Source organism: Anabrus simplex, chromosome 2 (genome assembly GCF_040414725.1).
Source record: "Anabrus simplex isolate iqAnaSimp1 chromosome 2, ASM4041472v1, whole genome shotgun sequence".
Lineage (NCBI taxonomy): Eukaryota > Metazoa > Arthropoda > Insecta > Orthoptera > Tettigoniidae > Anabrus > Anabrus simplex.
In genome coordinates, this window is record NC_090266.1 from 725,145,841 (window position 1) to 725,164,645 (window position 18,805).

At 37.3% G+C, this 18,805-nt stretch overlaps 1 protein-coding gene across 5 annotated transcripts in view; it reads right to left on the reverse strand.

The window, feature by feature from the left end:
* Positions 1 to 18,805, reverse strand: part of Itpr (Inositol 1,4,5,-trisphosphate receptor) — a 1,013,977-nt gene that overhangs the window by 143,804 nt on the left and 851,368 nt on the right. For all 5 annotated transcript variants that reach the window (XM_067141353.2, XM_067141352.2, XM_067141351.2 and 2 more), the window contains exon 41: positions 16,583 to 16,755. In XM_067141353.2, coding sequence (XP_066997454.1) covers positions 16,583 to 16,755 — 173 coding nt within the window. The remainder of the gene's footprint in view (positions 1 to 16,582; positions 16,756 to 18,805) is intronic.

The window sequence follows — 18,805 nt, forward strand, 5'->3', positions numbered from 1 at the left end:
CTAATCATGCCTAAAATTGCATATCTGGGTAGAGGCAAGTATCCAAATTTCCTTTAATAATAAGTTAAAGCCAAAATAGGTGTCCTCGAGTTCCTACTGGGAGTTCAACAAATTCTTAGATGGAGAATAAAAAGCAATGAGCGTGTATTGACGTCCCTTATGTTGGAAGAGAGGTGACTAGTCACCTTAGCCGCTCGAGGAGATATGATTTTTAGAAGTATTGTAGAACAGTTTTTTAGTGATTGACTGATAGCAATGTAAAATCTAATATGATTATTTATTTTATTATCAGCTTATGTAATTTGATATATTTTAACCTCCATCAATATGAATGTAGTGTTATTATCTTAATTATGTGAAATTGTTAGAAGCTTATACACTAATTATACGGTCATTGATTGTCACTAATGAGAACATTTGTTCTTAGAGAACTATAATACTTTAAGTCACTAGGTTCGGGGCCCTGTCCAAACTTTAGGTTAAGTTTTTTATGGCTGAAGAAGCTTACGACAGTTGAGCGAAACATGTCCCAACTTATAACACCAGTTGTAATGATTGCATCCTAAATATAAGGATTGATAAGTATTGGAAAGGTCGTTTATCTTATTGTTTTTTATTTACGACTGTTATAATCTATATCCAATACGGTTTGCAATAAGATTTATAACATGTAATATTGCCAAGGTCCTCCGCAAACACAATATAAATCTGTGTTTGGCACAACATGTAATATTGCCAAGGTCCTCCGCAAACACAATATAAATCTGTGTTTGGCACAATCACTAAAACTGCTCACAGTCTAGGTAAAACAAAAGACAAACTGCACCCACTTTTTCATCCTGGGGTATACAAAATTCCCTGTAATTGCGGCAAGGTATACATTGGCTAAACATGCCGGTCCATTGGTACTTGTATCAAGGAACACAAACAAAATATTAATATCAACCAACCAGACAAATCAGCAGTAGCTGACCATGCTCTATTGTTGGGTCATGATGTTGTGTGGCCCGATGACCTTCGATGTTAGGCCCCTTTAAACAAAAGCATCATCATCATCATCATCATCATCATCATGTCATGTTTCAAGATGCACGAGTTCTTACCCACACTGGACACTACAGGTCCAGCGTTATAAGGGAAGCTGTGGAAATACGTAGAAATCGTGACAATTTCAACAGGGACAATGGCTATCAATTAAGTAATACATGGTTGCCAGCCATTAAAAATTTCCGCAGGTAGTTCCCTCCCCTGTCCCTTCACTATTGTTATCTTGTTTCAGTGTTTTCCAAATTTGTATGTTCCTCATCACCAGATGTTTCATTCCATGCTTGCATCAGTGTCATACTTTCATAATGTGTATACACCTGTTGTACACCTGTTATGTGACCCCCTCTCAGACTGATTCTAACGGTGCCGTCAGCTTCCGCTTCGAATGCTAGCACTGTACCGCATACGGTGAGCCATCTGGTGACAAATGAGCATACCACTTACACTTCTATTAGTAACGTCTAAATTCAAACTTTCATTCATGGAGAAGTCTTCCTCGTGAACAGGCGAGATTTGCTTCTGAAGACGTAGAGCATAGTTCTCTGTGAAACGAAAAAGACTTTCACCTTTTTTCTCGACATGGCATAAGCACAAAAAATCTATATCATGTCTATAAGTACGGGCCATGAAAGTATCAATGGTAACGTACCTAATTGTTGTGTGATCCTTGTATACTAACCTAGACAGTATTTCTTTCCTTTCAATTTTTTTACAGAATAAGTTATTTCATCTTTCTTTTTTCATTATTCCATAAATAATGGTTAAGGAATGAAAGTGTAGGAACTGTGCGTGTGACCAGGCTTTAAGGAGTATGGGGGGAGGAGTTGGAGAGTTTGAGGGAGATAATTACGGTTTTCTCAGAAGACAGGAAGGAAGGAAGGCCTCCCACAAACAATGTACGGGATGCAGTAGGTGTAAAAGAGGGATGGAAAGGAAAGGGGCGAATTGTAGAAGAAAGGCGGTCAAATGTTTTACGGGGAATGATATTGCAGGTTAAGGGCTCTATTCAGAAGCAGAATTCAGGACAGGTACCTGTGAGAAATCGGTATGAGTCACTACAGGTAGAACAACAGAGGGTTAATAAAGAACAGGGAACTGTAGCTGAGAAGTGTGGAAGTAGAAGGAAAGAAAAAGGTATGAAAGGAAAATGCAGCATAGAGGATAGGAAAAGAAAGGTGGAACTGGCACATGGGAGGGAGAAAAGGAAAAAAGAAGTAGCTTCTGCAGCCATAAGGAAAGACAGGGCTGACCAGGAGGGAAGAGGAACAAATGAGGAGGGTAGAGTTGAGGTTCTTATCTTGGAGGATTCCAATGCTAGACATGTGGGGAAAGTGTGTGGAAGAAATGGAACCAGGGTCGAGTGTTATCCAGGAATTGGGTTAATGCAGATGTTGAGGAAAGTAGAAGAAAACGAGGAGGGAAAGGAGAAGGTAGTAATGTTTCACATTGGTACCAACAACGTAAGGCAAGCAGCTATAAGTACCAACATAGCTGGGGATGTGTGGGACCTGGTAAATGCAGCACAGGTAAAGTTTAAGGAAGTGGAGATTGTTATCAGTGGAATACTGTGTAGGAGAGATACTGACTGAAAGGTGATTGGGGATTTAAATAAGACTATGGAGTGGGTATGTGGGAAGCTAGGAGTGAGATTTCTAGATCCTAATGGGTGGGTAGGAGGTAGGAATCTGCGCTCAGATGGCCTTCACTTAAAACACAGTTGTACGTATAAGTTAGGAAATTTGTTTAGAAGGATTATACGGAGGTACATACAAGGAAACGGGGTGGTCTAGGGAGTGGTGATAAGGGTACAGGAATCTGGAAGTTAAGTAGGGATGACATAATAATATAGTATTGAACTGAAGAAGTATTGTAAAGAAAGGAATAGAATTAAGTAATTTAATAGATGTATTGATGGCTGCAACTCATATCCGAGTAAACATATTCTTCAGCAGTTTACATTTTCACACTCACAAAGCTTTGTGAATATGTTTCATATGACTTAGTAGCCCAATCTTGGCATGAAACATATGTCCACACAGATCACATGAAATGGTTGGGGGAGGGCGGAAATGAGCTTGATGGAGGTTCCGTGGTTGTCGTTTATCCTCTTCACAATGCCGACGTTCCTCTTCAAACACCGAAACTGATGTAGAAACAGTGTGGCACGAAAGTGTACAATTCTCAGCAAGCATATCGCAGGATTGAGTGTTAATTCCAGCTCTTTACATAGTACGTATGCTTTAGCTGATCCTCGGAAGGCCTCAAAGGGGCTCCATGAGGTCTTGTGCTGGAACAGAGTTCACCACACAGAAGTTGACAAGGAAGCCTGGTTTCACTCATGCGATGGACGTGCCCTAGCCATCTAAGACGGTGGCCAATGATGGTAGTCTTAAGGCTTATAGCATCTGCTTTCTCAAGAACTGCTAGGTTGGTGACCCGGTCCTCCCATTTGATGTTCAGGATCAATCTAAGTTTTTGCAGATGGAAGCACTCTAGCTATTTGATATCCTGACGGTAGAGGATCCATGTTTCACAACCGTAAAACAGTCTTGATATGACAACAGCATGGTAAACCATGATCTTGGTATGCACTGTAAGGTCTTTATTCATAAAGACACGACAGGATAAACGTCCAAATGCTGAGTGGGCAGCACCAATTCTCCTGTCAACATCTTGTGAGCAGTTAGCATTTGTTGAAAGGCTACTTCCTAGATATAAAAAGTGGTCGACATGCTCCAGTGGAGTATCCACAATGGAGATATTGAAGGGTGGGAGGTTCGAACCAGGTGCAGGCTGTGAGAGTACTTTGGTTTTCTGAACATTAATGGAGAGACCAAAACTATTGCAAGCACTCTTGAAACAACTGACTGGCTGTTTCAGCTCCTCAAGTGTGAGGGCAGGTGCGGCAGTGTCATCTGCATACTGCAATTATGTAAGGGAGGAAATCTTAGTAAGCATTCGGGAGCGAAGTCTAGCCAGATTAAACAGTCCCCTATCGAAGCGATATCTGATCTTTACACTTTGGTTGTCTGTAAATGTTCCATATAGCATGGCAGCTAGGTAAAGAGCAAAGAGTGTTAGAGCAAGCACACGTCTTCTTCCAATCCATGAGTGATTGGAAATGGATCAGAGATAATATTTTTATGAACAACTTGCCCAGACATGCTATCATGAAGAGCCTTGACTAGATCTACAAAATACTGTGTACAGCCAAACTGTTTCAGTACTGTCCACATAGCTGGTCTCGGGACAGAGTCGAAAGCCTTTTCCAGATCATAGAACACTACATACTAGAACACTAGAACAATATATACGTACTTACCAGATATTGTAATAGGAGTTGAATCATGGCTGAGATATGATATAATGGATGCAGATTTTCTCACAGAACTGGAGTGTTTATCACAGAGATAGGACAGGAAAGGTAGGAGGGGGAGTATCCATTCTGGTGAGAGAAGAATTTGTAAGCTATGAAAGAGATAAAGATGACAAACATGAAAATCGAAGTGCAAGGCCCATCCCTAAAGATAATAGGCCACTTGATACTTTTGGAGTGTACAGACCAGGAAATGGTGGCACAGATGCTGATTTGGAATTATTTGACAAGATAATCTGCTATGTGGGAAACGATATGGAAAGGATCGTGATTGCAGCGGGGGATCTCAATTTACCAAACGTCAATTTGGAAGGTATTGTGAATGACAGGACTCATGACCCCCAAATGGCAAATAAGTTGCTCTGGGAAGGACAGCAGAATCAGAAAGTGATAGAACCAACTAGACGGAAGAATATTCTGGACGTAGTGCTGGTTAAACCAGATCAGCTCTATAGAGAAACCGAAGTAATAGATGGTATTAGTGATCATGAAGCTGTTTTTGTCATAGTAAAAATAAATGTGATAGAAAGGAAGATCATAACAGTAGAACTAATAGGCAGTACCATGTGGCTGATAAAACAGGCATGAGGGAGTTTTTAAAAAGTAAATATGATCGGTGGAAAATGGTAAATAAAAGTAACAACAAACTGTGGCATGGGTTTAAAGCAATTGTTGAGGAATGTGAAAATAGGTTTGTACCTTTAAAGGTGGTAAGGAATGGTACAGACCCACTATATCATAACAGAGAAGGTCCAGGTTGGAAAGAAGGTAGTTACAAATGGCTGTGGAAGAAAGGAGAAATTGAAAGATCTTACTAGGAAACTGAATCTAGCAAAGAAGTCAGCTAAGGATAACATGATGGCAAGCATAACTGGCAGTCATACAAATTTTAGTGAATAAATGGAAGAGTATGTATAGGTACTTTAAGGCAGAAACAGGTTCCAAGAAGGACATTCCAGGAATCATTAATGAACAAGGGGAGTGTGTACTGGTATGCGAGGAACTTCAGAAGGCAGAAGTATTCAGTCAGCAGTATGTAAAGATTGTTGGTTACAAAGGTAATGTCCAGATAGAGGAGGTGACTAATACTAACAAAGTATGGAAATTTACCTATGATAACAAAGACACTTACAATAAGATACAAATGTTGAAAACTAGAAAAGCAGCTGGAATTGATGAGATTTTTGGGGATATACTAAGGATAATGGGTTGGGATATAGTACCATATCTGAAGTACTTATTTGACTATTGTTTGCATGAAGAAGCTATACCACATGAATGGAGATATCCTACAGTAGTCCTCGTATACAAAGGAAGGGGTTATAGACATAAAGCTGAAAATTACAGGCCAGTAAGTTCGACATGTTTTGCATGTACACTTTGGGAAAGCATTCTTTCTGATTATGTTAGACATGTTTACAAAATTAATAATTGGTTCAGCAGAAGGCAGTTCGGGTTTAGGAAAGGTTATTCCACTGAAGCTCTACATGTAGGATTCCAGCAAGATATAGCAGATATCTTGGATTTAGGAGGGCAAATGGACTGTACTACAATTAACCTACAAAAGCATTTGATAGGGTAGATCATGGGTGACTACAGGCAAAAATGAGGGCTATTGGGTTAGACAAAAGAGTGACTGAATGGAAGCTATATTTCTAGGAAATAGAACTCAGAGAATTAGAGAAAGTGAAGTTTTTTCTGATCCTGTTATCATTAAGAGGTGAATTCCTCAAGGCAGTATTATTGGACCTCTTGTTTCCTTATATCTATAAATGATATGAGTAACGAACTGGAATCACAGATAAGGCTTTTCGTGGATGATATTATTCTGTGTAGAATAATAAATAAGTTACAAGATTGTGAAGAGCAACTGCAAAAAGCCATTGACAATGTTGTGAGATGAACAGCAGGCAATGGTATAATGATAAACAGGGTTAAAAGTCAGGTTGTAAGTTTCACTAATAGGAAAAGACCTCTCTGTTTTAATTAGTAGATTGTTGGGGTGAAAGTTCCTCATGGGGATCACTGTGAGTACTTAGGTATTAATATAAAGAAAGATCTTCATTGGGGTAATCACATAAATGGGATTGTAAATAAAGGGTACAGATCTCTGCATATGATTATGAGGGTATTTAGAGGTTGTAGTAAGCATGTAAAGGAGAGGGTATAAGTCTCTGGTAAGAAGCCAACTAGAGTACTGTATGGTTCCAGTGTATGGGGCCCTCACCAGGTTTACTTGATTCGAGAACTGCAAGAATGCTATAGAATTTGATTCCCATAAGGACCCTGCCTCCATGGTATGCACTAGCCATGCATCTTGGTGGGTGTGCTAAGCACTAACTGATGAGCCCAGCTTAGCACACGGGGGTGAAACGCTGGCAACCAGGAATGAGTTAGCTGGAAAATTTATAACGTCCAATAATGGACCATTTATATTGGTATTAACTGCAACAATTCCAAAGAAAAGCACCTGGATTTGTTCTGGGTGATTTCCGACAAAAGAGTAGCGTTATGAAAATGTTGCAAAGTTTGAGCTGGGAAGACTTGGGAGAAAGGAGATGAAACGCTCAACTAAGTGGTAGGTTCTCACAAAAGGAGTACATTTATTGTTCCACCTATTCAATACAATCAGTACCACGTTATGTGGTTCATTAGGCATAGAAAATCTGAATATTATGGGGACATGTTTCGCCCTTCTTATTGGGCATCATCAGCCATATTAATTTAATCTTAAAACAAACATTGTTTAGAGGACAACGGCATTTATAATTTGTAAAAATTGAACTGTGATTTCTTATGATATTAACTTTACAGAATAGTGGTTATAAAATATGATGTTGGGACATACAACACATGCTAAAATTATTGTAAACTAATTTAAAATCTTGTCTAAAAGAAAATTTGTGTCAATATAAAGTTCTAAAAATGGCATATGTCTGGAACTGAAGTGTATCCTCTTCGTTATAAAAGTCAGCGTATATTCTCTGGGGCAGTTGCCAATGTAAGTTTTCAATAGACTAAAATGGTTGAAATCTTGAGGGTGAATTTTGTTTATATTTTGCGTTCTAACATTAAAAGATTGGTTAAGAGAAAAGGCGAATGTTATGATGTTATCCTCATTAAGTTGATTGGTCTAAAATATTATCTGATATAACCGTTGCAAACAGACGTTAGTGTGCTGGTTGAGGCTGCTTTGAGACAAGTTTATTTCGAGTATTAGACAGGTTATGTTTGATTTTCACGTGAAAATGTGGTCCTTCTAGAAGATGTGGATCATCGATGAATAGAATGTGGTTATACTGCAAAAGAACAAAAAGACGTGTTTGATGTGTGCGTTTAAATCGTATGTTAATGTCCAAGAATTGTGTATTATGTGAAGTGGGTACTTACTCATATGCCGTATATATATATCTATCTTACTGCATTAGCAGCGTTGATCTGTCTGGAGTTCCTACTTTGCGTATTGTAATGATGCGATAGAGGGAGGGGGGCATGCTGAGGGGAAGAGGAGGTGGGCAGAGCATTACATGTCGATGTTAATGTGGGAGGGGGATTGTTAGGAAGGGCAAGTGCAGGCTTAGTATTTGGTGGGATAAGGGGAGTTTTTGATTTAATGAATTTAAATATTCGTGGGATTTTGTTTTGCTTTGGATTGACTGTTTTTAATAGCTTAGGCTTTAATGTATATAAGGGACTCTTGACTTCTCTGTCATCATTAAGGTTGTTGGATTGACTGTTTTTAATAGCTTAGGCGTTAACGTATATAAGGGACTCTTGACTTCCGTGTCATCATTAAGGTTGTGATCCTTATTAAGTGTTTTGTACAGAAAAATATATATATTCTCTAATTCATTTTGAAGTTTACCTTTATTTGTATTCCTGATTATTGTGAGATCCTTTTCTATTGAAGTAAAATGGTGACCTGTTTCCTTCATGTGCATGCTCATTGCTGAATATTTATTGTGCTTATCCGCATTGAAGTGTTCCATGTATCTTATAAAGAAGCTTCATCCAGTCTGTCCAACATATGAAATTCCACACTGGGAACATGTTAACCTGTACACTCCTGAGCCTGAATATTTACTGTTATTATTATTATTATTGATTTTATTATAATTGAAAAATATATTTTGTGTTGTGTTGGTTGTTCTGAAGGCTATGTCCATATTATATTTGCTGAAAGTGTTAGCAATTTGGTGGACAACTGGGTTACTATATGTGAAAGTGGCGTATTCAGTTCTTTTAGGTTTGTCTGGTATAAGGTTTGTGGATAGCTTGTTTTTAATCTTATGAAGTAAGCGGTTTACCATTTCGATCTTATAACCATTCATTTTGGCAAGATTCCTTACGTAATTTAATTCTGTTTTTTAAGCTTGTAGGGGATAATGGGATTCTTTATCAAACTATTAAAAGATACCTGTTTCTGAGAACCGGGGTGTAGTGAGGAATTATTTATGGTTACGGACGAGTGTGTAGGCTTTCTATGAATCTGAAACTCAAAGGTGTTATTAGTTTGGGTGACCTTTATGTCTAGGAAATTTAAGGAGCCTTTGTCTTCATCTTCCTTAGTGAAATTTACGTTAGGGTTGATATTATTTAAGCTTTCTAATACTTCGCTGCTATTGGTGACATTCTTATCAATTATTACGAACGTGTCATCCACGTACCTCAACTATGAACAAATCCCTTTAATATTTGTTCTGATTTTTGTGTGTTCAATCGTGTCCATGTAAATATCAGCTAGAATGACCGAAATTGGGTCTCCCATCGCTAGGCCATTCTGTTTATACATACATACATACATACATACATACATACATACATACATACATACATACATACATTATCATTATAGACTGTTATGCCTTTCAGCGTTCAGTCTGCAAGCCCCTGAGAATTTACTAAACGTCGCCACAATCCTCGATTTGCAACTAGTGTTGTGGCCTCATTTAGTTCTATACCTCTTATCTTTAAATCGTTAGAAACCGAGTCTAACCATCGTTGTCTTGGTCTTCCTCTACTTCTCTTACCCTCCATAGCAGAGTCCATTATTCTCCTAGGTGACCTATCCTCCTCCATTCGCCTCACATGACCCCACCACCAGAGCCGGTTTATGCGTACAGCTTCAACCATTGAGTTCATTCCTAAATTAGCCTTTATTTCCTCGTTCCGACTACCCTCCTGCCATTGTTCCCACCTGTTTGTACCAGCAATCATTCTTGCTACTTTCATGTCTGTTACTTCTAACTTATGAATAAGATAACCTGAGTCCACCCAGCTTTCGCTCCCGTAAAGCAAAGTTGATTTGAAAACAGACTGATGTAAAGATAGTTTCGCCTGGGAGCTGACTTCCTTCTTACAGAATACTGCTGATCGCAACTGCGAGCTCACTGCATTAGCTTTACTACACCTTGATTCAATCTCACTTACTATTGTACCAGGAAGGCCTAGGTCCTGGCACATATAAATTAAAAACTTTATTTCCAGCATACAATTCCATTCCGATACGTGAACAGCTGTGTGAAAGAATGTTCTAGTACCTACCACACTTCACGAGCAAGTCAAGCAAGGTCAAGTGACGTCACCGCCGTTTACAGCTCACTTCCCCTACAGATATTTCTAGACGTTTTTTCATTAACGTTTTAACGCCTGGACCGATTGAAATGAGACTGATGCTAACTTATAGCTAACATTATGGAAGTAATACCCCTGCAAATTTCAAGTCAATCCATCCAGTAGTTTTCGAAATATAACGATTTAAAGTTTGGGAAGAATGAGCACCTCTTCTTCAACTGATTCATAGCGCCGCCCACCTGGCGTGTATATATATGCCAATGGGCCAAGGCCAGGTAGAGAGCAGTCTGACCCGTGTGGCAACTACAGTCTGTCAGTGCAGTCTTGTCAGTGAAGAAAGTATGCTCCATCGTGATTCGTGAGGACGTGGTTATGGCCATGATTGAATGCCGTTGAACTAGTACCGTACATGAAGTTCCAACACGCCGCAATGACGGTAAAACTCTAGACGTTTCCGTAATATAACATTTGTGAAATTATTAACTGAATAAGACCATAATTTGGAGTGAGAATTCTAGTGTCTGATATTTTATGGACTGGTACACTTCACTAATTTCGTGTAATTGTGAACTATGACGATATCTTAAATTATCGTGTGTGGCAAAACGGAAATCATAATTTACGACAATTTTAACCATTCTAGGACACATTCTTTTAAGACAGTATAACAGTGAACTGTGTGTAACCTTATTTTCTTAACATTTGTTCCATAACAGAACAAGACTTTGCTATTTTTCCCAGTGAGCTTTCTCGATCTTTCGATCAACACTATAATAAACTCAGAGAACATTAAGAACTTTTTATGATTATATTAAATAATTCAGACTAGTGTTATATAAACACGACCATAAAATCACCTTAATATGCCAACAACAATTGTTCAGAGTCTGTGATAAAAACTATTGCAAATTACATTTTCAAGTGTTTGAACTATGCTTATTACTTCGCAATCATAATTTCAGATGTAATCAGTGACGATTATGAACTGTGTTTTGTGCCACAAGGACTGTAAATATTAATTTAATATCATAAAATTAGAGTTAAAACAGAACTGTGTATCATGACAGTGAGTGGTAATAATTTCCGTGATTACTGAATTAAATAGTGCCAATTGAACTTTCCATGTGCTAATATCACCTCCGAGAGTGACTGAAACCTTGGCGAAATACTACATCCTGCTACATCGAACATCATTCCTTCATCTATGGTACCCATCGAGGGACGTCAACGTGGTCTCTTCACGGAACATCGTAGAGTTCGAGTCTTCTTCCGCACTCCGCGGAATGTTCCAGACACCGAGTCTCCAACTTCAACATTCGTAAGCAGATATTTCTGTTCTGAGTAATTACAAACTGACTGACTTTTACCAAACAGTTAATCCAATACAGTGATATTATCAGTGCTTCATGTGAACAGTATTCCATAATTTTCTCGTCGTATCAAAGAAGTTCACATTCTGTGATAAATTTATTTCAAAGTTAATAAGTAATTCAAATTCACGTTACCTAGATAAACTTTACGGTTTTCAAGTGTTTTATTATAATTTCTTACAATCCAAACTGAGAGACACTCCACAAGAGTTTAAATATTTTACTCAACTTTTTCATAATAAATGTGTGTGTTCATTTTTGTGTGATTTAAAACTTAGAAAGACTCTAGGTGCAAAATTGATATCTTATGTTTTCACGAGATTTAGAAAGACTGTAGGATATTAATATCCCATGGAGTAGTGATATTTATTTTCAAACTTACTTCAAGAAGGTCACGATATAAATTTTTGATTTTGACAAATATTGATGATAGATTTGAGTTCTACAGCAAGATTGCAGGGTGATATATCTTTTGATATTATTAATAAATTTTGTAGAAAAAATTCTATCCTTCTCTGTATCGGCTCCAAGAACACCGCACACTACCTGAGATCCTTCTCATGCCCAAAACCCACTATCATTTCCTGGTACACTATATTACCATCCTGGGAGAGCACACAATCTAAATACTTGAAATTATCGACCTGTTCTAGCTTTGTATTACCAATCTGACATTCAATTCTGTTGAATTTCTTACCTACTGACATCTATTTAGTCTTCGAGAGGCTGATTTTCATACCATATTCATTGCACCTATTTTCAAGTTCCAAGATATTAGACTGCAGGCTTTTGGCACAGTCTGTCATTAAGACGAAGTTCTGTTTATAGATTTTCTTATTAAAAGTGAAATAGTTGTTGTCTAAAACAAAATTTAATAGTGTCATGAATTCGCCGATCTCCATTTTACTGAGGTCACTATGTTTACAGATGTTGTTATAGATGATGTTGAGAGTGTCTCTGGTCGGGATGTTTGAGTACATGTTAACTACATCAAAGGAACATTTTGTATGATAAGGTTGTAGGTCGAACTTATTTAGGATCTCACAAAAGTCAATAGAATTCTTTAAAGGTTGCTTGTTATTAAATGTATAATGACTCTTAAGGAGGGCATGAATATACTTAGAAACTTTAGGTTGGACTGTTTCGGCAGTTGATGATGGGACGTATTGGGATGTCATTCTTATGTATTTTAGGAAGGGCTCTTGCTATAGGGATGTTGGGATTGATGTTTGTGAGTCTTTGCTGATCTTGTTCATTAAAAAGAAATGTAGATTTCTTTAGTAATGTCTTTAAATTACGTTGTATTTTTGCTATCGGGTCCTTATTAACCACCGTGTAACTATTATTATTAAAAAAATCTTCTGTTTTCTGAATATATGTTTCTTTATCTAGTAGAACTATTGACCCCCTTTGTCGGCTTTAGTTACAACGATGTTGTTGTTTTCTATCTTGGTTTTCAAGTTCTGTATTAATGTGTGTTGATCAGGATCAAATTTAGCATTCAGGTCTACCGCTAATCTTGGAAGTTTTTTCTTTAATTCTGTTTTTATGTCGTTTTGTATTTCATAAGGTAGTTTGGAAACGCTGGTTTCTATTGCGGCTACTGTGTTTATGATGTCTACCTCTTTATTCTTATTAGGCCAATTATACTTGGAACCCTTGTTCAAAAGTTCTAACTCTTTATCTGAAAACTGTGTGTCCGTCAAATTTACTACTGTAGGAGTGTTGGTACATAATGGCTTTATCTTCTGTTTGTCTGTATTTTGCTTAGAATGTTGTGTTTGAGATATTCTTAAATGCATTAGTTTTTTGTCTAGTGTCGCCTGTTTCTTATCAATCAAATGCGTCAATTTGTTGTCTACATGTTGTTGGAACGATTTCCATTCTAATGGGACTAATTCTTGGGCTACTATTAAATGTGTTCTATATAACTGTAAGTTCAATTGGGCTTTCTTTTGGTACATTATTTTGATTTCATTCTTTAACCAGGTGTCATTTACTCTATTTTGAACTCTGTGTGTATTAATATTAATTAAATTCTTTCTTTGTGTTGATTTCAAGAATTTCGGGATCAATTTCAGTCTCAGACAGTTCTTTAGGAAAGCTATATCCTTGTTTAATTTACATATTTTTGTTTTAAGATTGAGGAATTTATTCAATTGACATCTTGCCTGGTTGGCTACTACATTACAAATCATTACTCTCATGTTTGATCCGTATTGAAAACAGCGATCTCAGTTAGTTTACAAAAGGAGTACATTTATTGTTCCACCTATTCAATACAATCAGTACCATGTTATGTGGTTAATTAGACATAGAAAATCTGATTATGGGGACATGTTTTGCCCTTCTTATTGGGCATCATCAGCCATATTAATTGAATCCTAAAACAAACATTGTTTAGAGGACAATGACAAGTATAATTTGTAAGAATTGAACTGTGATTTCTTATGATATTAACTTTACAGAATAGTGTTTATAAAATATGATGTTGGGACATACAACACATGCTAAAATTATTGTGAACTAATTTAAAATCTTGTCTAAAAGAAAATTTGTGTCAATATAAAGTTCTAAAAACGGCATATGTCTGGAAAAGAAGTGGATCCTCTTCATTATAAAAGTCAGCGTATATTCGCTGGGGCAGTTGCCAACATAAGTTTTAAGATTAAATTAATATGGCTGATGATGCCCAATAAGAAGGGCAAAACATGTCCCCATAATATTCAGATTTTCTATGTCTAATTAACCACATAACATGGTACTGATTGTATTGAATAGGTAGAACAATAACTGTACTCCTTTTGTAAACTAAGTATCGCTGTTTGCAATACGGATCAAAAATGAGAGTGATGATTTGTAATAAGTGGTACGTATCAAGGAATACCATCACCAGATCTTTTCCATGTTCCTAATGTTTTTCCATCAGTAATCTCAGGGTAAATCTATCGTTGGTCTATAGTTTACCTACCCTGTTGAAATCCACACTGCTCTTCTTCTAAATTTCTTTCCACACTTCCTCTCATCCTCATTTCTATTATTCACTCCAATATTTTGGCTACTTGTGACAACAGAGTAATTCCTCAATAATTGCCACATAACTTCCTATCACGTGCCTTAAATACTGGTATTATTACACCTTTACACCAATCATCAGATACTTGCTTTTTCCTCCATATACATACACCTTAGCAGCCTATATAACCAATGTAGACCAATAGGTCCTGCTGCCTTTATCATTTCCACACATATTTCATCCATCCCTGCTGCTATTCCTGTTTTCATTTGCTTAAGAGCTATTTCCACCTCTGCCATTGCAATATCACTCTCCATTTCTGGATCATCCTGATTTACCACTACACACTCTTCTGCATCATTTCTCACATTCAGGAGTTTATCGAAATAATCTTTCCATGTATTCTTTATTTCCTCTGGGTCTGTTATTACATTTCCACTCTCTTCCTTCACTTGTTTAGTGTAGATTTTTTTCTCTTATTTTTTTCAATCCATTCAACATTATTTTTCCACCTTTTACATCATTTTCCAACTCTTGTGTGAATCTCTCCCAACATTTTTTCTTTTCCTCATTTACCATTTTTTACACTTACTTTTAATTTCCTGATACGTAAACTTACTTCCTTCTTTCCTATCTCTATTCCATTTTTGCCATGCTTTCTTCTTTTATTTAACAACCTCCTTCACCCTTTTATTCCACCAAGGTGTCTCCTTTTCTTTCACTCTCGCCAAAGTTCTGCCACAAATCTTCTCTGCATAGCTTTCAAACGTGTTTATAAATTTGGTCTATTCTTCTTCTACATTTTTTAAAATTTCTGATATAGGGATGTGCTGTTTTAATTCCTCCTGAAATTTCTCCTGCATTCTTATATGTTTTCATTTCCTTACTTTTATTTTCTTCTGGTTTTTTTTTCACCCCAGCCATATCAAGTGGTCTTTCTACTATTCTTCTTTCTAAATCAAGTGTTACCCACAATCATTCCATTTCTCTCACAAAAATCAATCAACTTATCTCCCTCACTGCTTCGTTCTTCATATCCAAATGGTCAAATAATTTCTTCCTTACCATTTCTGTCATTTCCAACCTGCGCATTGAGGTCTCCCATGACTATCACTTCCACATCGGTGATTACTTCATCGAGAGTCTCCAAGAATTCCTCTGTATTTTCTTCAATGCTTCCAGTTTGGGGTGCACAAACTTGGATGAAATCTTTCACTACTCCTTCTGTTCTCAGCCATACTTTGATTATTCTATCACTAATGTAATCTACCCTATCCACATTTTCATCCAGGATTTTGTTAACAATCACTCCTACTCCATTCTTTGCCTCACCTCCTCCACTCCGGTATAGGGTGTAATCCTATTCTATATGAAGTTTAAAGATTGCTACCAAAGTTTGAAATATTAAATTATCTTTAGTTAAAACAAAATATAACACAGTAAGAAGCATGCCACATTGTCACATGATCAATGTAACTCTGTGGCTAGACTTTCTCTTTCCCTAGCGGTTTATCATTTTGCAAACTCAGGTTTCAGCTAAAGTAGCTACACTCTAGCCAAACTAATATGCAGCCATTGCACTACCTGCAAAAGCCATAACATGGATCTTCCTGCTCCAATTCACACCTGGCTCCATTAAACCACATTCGATGGATGTTTCATAGCTGAAATCCTTAAACATTTACCTCCTTCTTCCCACCATCTTGCCCTTAGAAATTACGAAGTTAGACATCAACTGGTGATCAGGTCTAGCACCTGGCATTAACATAACTACTACTACTTTTTTTTCATCCTCTTGTCTTGCCTATCTCCCTCCCCCCACTTCCTTAACTTGACAACAGTGTCTACTTGTTAACAATAACAACTACCATTCTTATTCTAGCCCCCTCTGCGAAGGTTGCAACTGAAACTTTTGGACCCCTGTCTTTCTTTTGTATGTTCTATTCATCTAGAAGAATATAATTTAGGTTTTCAGTGACAATAGGATATGACAGGCCAAGGACAGGGTACGAAGTGGCCATCAACCAAATGCAAGTTCAGAACTACAGTATGCAACCCGAACAGCATGGCCAGCTATTTCTTCCTCTAGTTCATTACAAAGGGGTCCCATGAGATCTAGCAGACACCATAATATATAAAAAGTAAGAACATTAAAAAAATACACAGTTTCATGATAATACAATGGAATAAAATACTTACTGTAATAGTACCAAGTACCACGAGTGTGGGTTCTGGACCCACCGAGAATATCATCCTGAGAATGGTAGATACTACCAATGTCTTTACTCCAGACTGACGAGGCACAGTGATAACAATGGCAGCTGAAATGAGCATGGCTGCCCAAATTAGACCAGATAAATGCTGTCCTAGTTCTGAAAACAAATTCAACATCTATGAGAGGTTATTAAATATTTTATATGTCCAGAATGCATAAAAGAGCTTTACAAAAAATGTAATTGTTAGAGTTGAAGAGTTGAATGTTTAGTTTGGGAAAGAGTTGATAAATAAATTATGAACTTCCTGAATAGAAGAAAGTAGAGCACTAATTAATAGGGACTGAAAAAAAATAGTTCCTATTTTCTGAAAATTAGCATTTATTCTTAAAAAATCAAAATAAGCACTTGTAGCATTCTTTTCCTTTTATTCTAAAATTTAACAATTTACAGACATGACACAATACTGTTCTAGTCTACAAGAAAACTGACTGTTCAAATGAAGGTATTGTAATTAGTTTTGCATTGCTTTCCTCCAAGTTGCGGATTTGTCTGTAATAACTGTGCTGTAATACAATAAAACTGGCTCACTTCAACATTGTTTGCTGCAATCCACAACTAACCAAAATGCTCAAATCCACAAGCAATTTCACTGTTCAAATGAGACAACGGTAAGAAGTTCTGCACTTTTTCCCTTCAAGTTACATTTTCTGCTTATAACCATTGTGATATAGGCTCAGTGCGCTGATGGGAGAAATGCACCACTGCGCTACGAGTGGCGAACATTGTAAGTTAATGCATTTCACCGCGCATATATCCGCTGTGGTCTCACCACGTGCTGCCTTGGCCGACTAAATAATAACAGTGGGATTTCAGAGTACTTTATGTAACAACAATTGGCCACATTATTCCAAACTTGCAGAAAGTGGTCATGTATTAAATTTACAAGAAAAACAGCTCGCAGGAAATCGCAACAGAGCAATAACAGCAAATGTGATCAGAAAGAAACATTGGTTCCTTAGATATCCTACCATTTCACGACAGAGGCAACTTAGTAATTTATGTATTAGTAGTGGTGATAACGATATTAGTGTTCATATACACACTCAACAATGCTGTCTTTAGAAAAATATCCTTGGTCTATTTTTAACACAATATCATGTTAGCGTAGGTTAATGCTGCTGGGGAGATGATAAATTTTTTTTTTTTTTTTTTTTTTTTGCTAGTTGCTTTACGTCGCACTGACACAGATAGGTCTTATGGCGACGATGGGACAAGGAGGGGCTAGGAGTGGGAAGGAAGTGGCCGTGGCCTTAATTAAGCTTCAGCCCCAGCATTTGCCTGATGTGAAAATGGGAAACCAGGGAAAACCATTTTCAGGACTGCGGGCAGTGGGGTTCGAACCTACTATCTCCTGAATACTGGATACTGGCCGCACTTAAGCAAAATTTTAATTTTAATTAATTTTAAACATTACAATGTTTTCTAAGGAAGGCCTTGGTACCAATCATTATTTCATGAAGGCGTATAATTGGGTCCATGAAATGTAAGCATATTTCAGCTGTTGTTTATGCAGTTTGCTCAGAATACATCACCTCGCGTACTGATCGACCGTGTGAAAGATCTCAACCACGCATCTCAAACGTAGGGAAAGGGAACTACAAGGGGAAGAGAGTAGAGGAATTTTTCCTGATAAAAAGGCTCAGGCTTGATGTTGGACCTATTGAAATTCCTGATAATGAAACTGCATGTACATTATAAAAAATTATGTATGAGAAGAAAAGTTCAGAATCATTTGAAGTTGCCAATAAATGATTATTTATATTGTGTGTCTGTATTTAAAATATGATCAAGTCCACCACCGTAATATAACTCTTGGCACCACTAGCTGCCTTCCTCGGGGGCCCAGGCTTGAATCCTAACAATGCCAGAAACTTAAGATTGGTATGTGGTTAAAACGGTGCATGCAGCTCATTTCCATTAAGGTGTGCTTGAAAATCAATGCAGCACCTCGGGGCGAGGACATGAATTTACGGATGTAGCAGCACCTCAGGACGAGGACATGAATTTACGCATGTAAAATACGGTATTTCTGTGAGCTATTGATATTGCATAATGGAGTCCTATTTGTGTAATGATTTCCATTTCCTTAGGTTGTAACGGAATACCGGTACTATAAAATTTCACACTTTCGTCTACAGTACAGTAT